The sequence below is a fragment of the Nanorana parkeri genome, unplaced genomic scaffold (assembly GCF_000935625.1).
Source record: "Nanorana parkeri isolate BGI_ZX_2015 unplaced genomic scaffold, ASM93562v1 scaffold2240, whole genome shotgun sequence".
NCBI lineage: Eukaryota > Metazoa > Chordata > Amphibia > Anura > Dicroglossidae > Nanorana > Nanorana parkeri.
This window is the reverse complement of record NW_017308508.1, coordinates 45,971-51,707: the sequence shown is the minus strand read 5'-3', so window position 1 is coordinate 51,707 and position 5,737 is coordinate 45,971. Positions and strand designations below refer to the sequence as shown.

The following is a 5,737-nucleotide window of genomic DNA, read 5'->3' as shown; positions in this document are numbered from 1 at the left end:
TTGGTTCAGGAGGGGAGGGGGACCGGGTCATGTATGTAGTGAACCATGTGTGATGCGTGTCTCCTCAGGTACACCTTCATGGATATAGACCTGGACTATGAGCGCCCCAATGTTGAGACCATCAAATGTGTGGTAGTCGGGGACAACGCGGTGGGGAAGACGCGGCTGATCTGCGCCCGCGCCTGTAATGCCACCCTCACCCAGTACCAGCTCCTGGCCACCCACGTGCCCACCGTCTGGGCCATCGACCAATACCGCGTCTGCCAGGAGGTAAGTGTCGTTATGTCCATGTGCCCGCCTCTCTACCTGTGGCCGTGCCTAATTACCGTCTGTGCTTGCCCAGCTCCTTCGTCCCTCCCCTCTTTTTACATGTGGGAGGAGCCTGGGGTCTCGCAGAGGAGAGTTGACTCTGTGTGTGTTTGTTCTCAGGTCCTGGAGCGGTCCCGCGATGTGGTGGACGAGGTCAGCGTCTCGCTGCGGCTCTGGGACACCTTCGGGGACCATCACAAGGACCGGCGCTTCGCCTATGGGAGGTGAGTGCCCGGCGTGCGCCCCCTCGGCGTTCTAGTTCATTCCAAAGGTGTTCACTAGGGTTGAGGTCAGGACACTTGAGTTCCTCCACACGTAAACCACGTCTTTATGGAGCTGGCTCTGTGCACAGGGGACATGGTGGGACATAAAAGGGCCTTCACCAAAGTGCATCTGTTGATATTCATCCCAAAGTGGGTTTGTGGGGCTGGGTACAGTTCTTGGCTGGTGTTCAGTAGGGTTGAGGTCAGGGCTCTGTGCAGGACACTAGAGTTCCTCCACACCCAACTCCTTAAACCGTGTCTTTATGGAGTTGGCTTTGTGCATGGGGAACAGTCATAATGGAACATAAAAGGGCCTTCACCTAAGTGCATCTGTTGATATTTGTGCCCATTCAGCCAAAAGAGCATTTGTGGGGTTGGGTACAGCTCTTGAACGAGAAGACATGACTTGAGGTCAGGGCTGTGTACAGGACACGTAAGTTCTCCACACCAAACTAGTGTACCTATCCCATACTATGGGGCCAACCATTTGTGGACACCTGACCATCACACCTGTCTGAGGATGTTGCTCATCCTCCAAAACTATTGCCAATAATATGGAGTTGCCCCACTTTGTGGCTATTCCATCCTCCAAAGTTCTATGGAAGCTTTTCCAGAAGAATGGAGGGTGTCTGTGTGAATTTTGTCCCATTGGTGAGGTCGGGTCCTGAGGTAAGGTACAGAAGACCGGGCTCACAATCAGCATTCCAGTTCATCACAATGGGGTTCACTAGAGTTGAGGTCAGGGTGGTGTGGTTCCTCCACACGTAAACCATGTCTTTATGGAGCTAGCTCTGTTCACAGGGGACATGGTGGGACATAAAAGGGCCTTCACCAAAGTGCACCTGTTGCTATTTGTGCCCATTCAGCCCAAAGAGGGTTTGTGCGGTTGGGAACAGTTCTTGGCTGGTGTTCAGTAGGGTTGAGGTTTGACCTCTGTGCAGGACACTTGAGTTCCTCCACACCAACCTGGTCACACCATGGAGTTGGCTTTGTGCATAGGGGACAGTCATAATGGAACATAAAAGGGCCTTCACCTAAGTGTATCTGTTGATATTTGTGCCCATTCAGCCAAAAGAGCATTTGTGGGGTTGGGTACAGCTCTTGAACGAGAAGACATGACTTGAGGTCAGGGCTGTGTACAGGACACAAGTTCTACACACCAAACTAGTGTACCTATCCCATACTATATGGCCAACCTTTTGTGGACACCTGACCCATCACACCTGTCGGAGGATGTTGCTCGTCCTCCGAAACCATGGCCATTGATATGGCGTTGGCCCCCTTTGTGGCTATAACACCCTTCACTCTTCAGGAAAGTCTTTCCCCAAGATTTTGGAGGGTGTCTGTGGGAATTTCTCCCATTGGTGAGGTCAGGTACTGATGTTGGGTGAGAAGATCGGGCTCGCATTCATTCATCCCAAAGGTGTTCAGTGGGGTTGAGGTCAGGGCTCTGTGCAGAATACTCGAGTTCCTCCACCCCAAGCTGGTCACACCATGTCTTTTATGGAGCTGGAAGTGTACTTACCCCATACTAAATGGCCAAAGGTTTGTGGACACCCGACCATGACACCTGTCTGAGGATGTTGTCCATCCTGTTCCAAAACCATGGCCAATAATATGGAGTTGCCCCACTTTGTGGCTATAACATCCTCCACTCTTCAGGAAAGTCTTTCCACGAGATTTTGGAGGGTATCTGTGGGAATTTGTCAGGTACTGATGTTGGATGAAGATCTGGCTCACAATCAGGTTCCAATTCACCCCACTGGTGGTCAATAGGGTTGAGGTCAGGGCTCAGTGCAGGCCATTATTATGGAGTTTTGGGGCTATAACAGACTCCATTCTTCTGGGAAGAGATTTTGGGGCGTCTGGCGGGAACTCGCTCAGCCAACAGAACATTGGTGAGGTCAGGTGCTGATGTTGGCCAAGTAGACCCGGGTCATAGTTGATGCTCAGTAGGGTTGAGGTCAGGGCTCTGTGCAGGACACTCGACTTCCTCCACCAAGCTGGTCACACCGTGTCTGTATGGAGCTGGCTTTGTGCACTCAAGAAGGTGTCCCTATGTTCCCTTGATGTTGGAGCTCTGGTTTGGAGGAACCTGAGTTGCCTTCACAAACTGGTCCCACCATGTCTGTATGGAGCTGGCACTGTACACAGGGGGCAGTCATGGTGGGACAGAGACGGGGCTTCACCCAACTGTGACCACAAGGCTGGAAGAGCTCAATGTCTATGATGTCCGGACCCTTCACCGGAGACGCCTGAACTCCATGATTGGGTGAGGGGTTCGCATACTCCTGGTTACACAGAAGGCTGGAGAATTGAGAAACGCACGCTGAAAACCAGGGACGTCCTCTGGAGCCGGAGCTGACGTAGTGTGATCGGGACTGAAATCCTCGGCCTGAACTCTTCCTGAATGGTATTAATCTGCCACAATTCATTATATTCATCATAGATCAGTGGGAGACATTGTGGGTTCTGTGTTAGTCGCTCGGCAAGCGCTCTCTGGTTATAAATATGTCCTGTATTGTACAGAACTGGGTGACCACCCACCCGCAGCCTTTGTATGTCGCCGTCTGAGCGGTGCCCCCCCACGCTGCTCTCATTTCCTGCCACTTCCTGTCTCAGGTCAGCCGGTTACTGTAACCAGATCTGATCTACGAGTCTCTTCCTCCTCCCCTATTCCAGTCCTGAAGAGTGACAACAACCCCGGCCAGAGACATGACTCATGTACAACCCCGGGGCCTAACCTGCTTCATTTCTTTCACATCATCTTACTTTTATTCTCTGCCGTCTGTCTAGTTTGGTCTCTGCTGGTCTCTATACCATCTCCTCTGACGTGTCTGCCGTCTCTGACCATCTCCTCTGACGTGTCTGCCGTCTCTGACCATCTCCTCTGACGTGTCTGCAGTCTCTATACCATCTCCTCTGACGTGTCTGCCGTCTCTGACCACCTCCTCTGACGTGTCTGCCGTCTCTGACCATCTCCTCTGACGTGTCTGCAGTCTCTATACCATCTCCTCTGACGTGTCTGCAGTCTCTGACCATCTCCTCTGACGTGTCTGCAGTCTCTATACCATCTCCTCTGACGTGTCTGCAGTCTCTGACCATCTCCTCTGACGTGTCTGCAGTCTCTATACCATCTCCTCTGACGTGTCTGCAGTCTCTGACCATCTCCTCTGACGTGTCTGCAGTCTTAGACCATCTCCTCTGACGTGTCTGCAGTCTCTGACCATCTCCTCTGACGTGTCTGCAGTCTCTGACCATCTCCTCTGACGTGTCTGCAGTCTCTGACCATCTCCTCTGACGTGTCTGCAGTCTCTGACCATCTCCTCTGACGTGTCTGCAGTCTCTGACCATCTCCTCTGACGTGTCTGCAGTCTCTGACCATCTCCTCTGACGTGTCTGCAGTCTCTGACCATCTCCTCTGACGTGTCTGCAGTCTCTGACCATCTCCTCTGACGTGTCTGCAGTCTCTGACCATCTCCTCTGACGTGTCTGCAGTCTCTGACCATCTCCTCTGACGTGTCTGCAGTCTCTGACCATCTCCTCTGACGTGTCTGCAGTCTCTGACCATCTCCTCTGACGTGTCTGCAGTCTCTGACCATCTCCTCTGACGTGTCTGCAGTCTCTGACCATCTCCTCTGACGTGTCTGCAGTCTCTGACCATCTCCTCTGACGTGTCTGCAGTCTCTGACCATCTCCTCTGACGTGTCTGCAGTCTCTGACCATCTCCTCTGACGTGTCTGCAGTCTCTGACCATCTCCTCTGACGTGTCTGCAGTCTCTGACCACCTCCTCTGACGTGTCTGCAGTCTCTGACCATCTCCTCTGACGTGTCTGCAGTCCCTGACCATCTCCTCTGACGTGTTTGCCGTCTCTGACCACCTCCTCCTGACGTGTTTGCCGTCTCTGACCACCTCCTCCTGAGGTGTCTGCCGTCTCTGACCACCTCCTCCTGAGGTGTCTGCCGTCTCTGACCACCTCCTCCTGAGGTGTCTGCCGTCTCTGACCACCTCCTCCTGAGGTGTCTGCCGTCTCTGACCACCTCCTCTGACGTGTCTGCCGTCTCTGACCACCTCCTCTGACGTGTCTGCCGTCTCTGACCACCTCCTCTGATGTGGCTATAATGAACGTGGCCGCCTCCACCCTGGTCACATGATCTGGGGTTATAGGGGGAGATCTGAATCCAGGTGAAGCTGCTGATTGGTCCTCTCTGAGCCCCCAGTCACGTCCTCCGCTGGTCAGGGTTTTGGGGGTGGAGCATGAGCACGGTGGGAAGGTAGAATATTCATCCATTTCTATACAGGGGCCCCGTAGGGTGTTATAGAAGGGCCCGGGACGTATGAGGATCCTCCAGAAGTCCTCTGTCACTTGTCATGTCTTCTCCGTAGGTCGGACGTCGTGGTTCTGTGCTTCTCGTTGGCCAACCCCTACTCTCTGCGCCACGTCAAGAGCATGTGGCTCCCAGAGATTAAACACTTCTGCCCTCGGACCCCCGTGGTGCTGGTCGGGTGTCAGCTGGACCTGCGATATGCCGATTTGGATGCCGTGAACCGCGCACGTCGCCCCCTGGCAAAGTAAGTCGCCCCCTTCCTGCCTATCGATGGGGCGTGTGTAGCCGCATACCAGACGGCTGGGCCACCGACAGGGCTCCCCCTTGACCACTACTACTGTACAAATAAAGGGGTGGCCATGGACCGGGTGCAGCACAACGTTCCCTGACCAGTTCTAGGACCAGGACATACTACACACACCCCAAATACCTCGTCGTGGGGGGCGGACCCTCTGACACAGTGTTTCTAAACGTTGTTCAGACGGGACACAGGGGGATAAGATTTGTATCTTCTCTGTTGTCATCTAAAGGGTTAAAAGATCATTTTCTTGTTGCCCTTCCATGAAGAGGAATGACATGACAGGTCTCCTTTTAAATTATCATTTTGCCCCATCGTTGGGGGTTGGACACGAGCAGGTAGGACTATGCTGAATGGCACAATGGAGCAATTTGGGGAGATGGAAGGGAGGGCGGGGTGTCATTTGCCCCAGAACAAGGTAGGGGAGGTGGTTAGGAGCCAGTTGCCCCAGAACAGGGTTGGGGAGATGGTAGAGGGTCACCTACCCCAAAACAGGGTTGGTGAAGTGGTGGGGGGGGGGGGGGGGCACGGCCCCGAA

The 5,737-nt window shown here is 53.6% G+C and overlaps 1 protein-coding gene across 1 annotated transcript in view; it reads left to right on the top strand.

Annotated features, from left to right (window-relative positions):
• Positions 1 to 5,737, top strand: part of LOC108801174 (rho-related BTB domain-containing protein 2-like) — an 18,256-nt gene that overhangs the window by 624 nt on the left and 11,895 nt on the right. The window contains exons 2-4 of the mRNA XM_018573106.1: positions 69 to 270; positions 430 to 533; positions 4,960 to 5,145. Of these exons, the coding sequence (XP_018428608.1) occupies positions 79 to 270; positions 430 to 533; positions 4,960 to 5,145 (482 nt within the window). The 5' untranslated portion in view covers positions 69 to 78. The remainder of the gene's footprint in view (positions 1 to 68; positions 271 to 429; positions 534 to 4,959; positions 5,146 to 5,737) is intronic.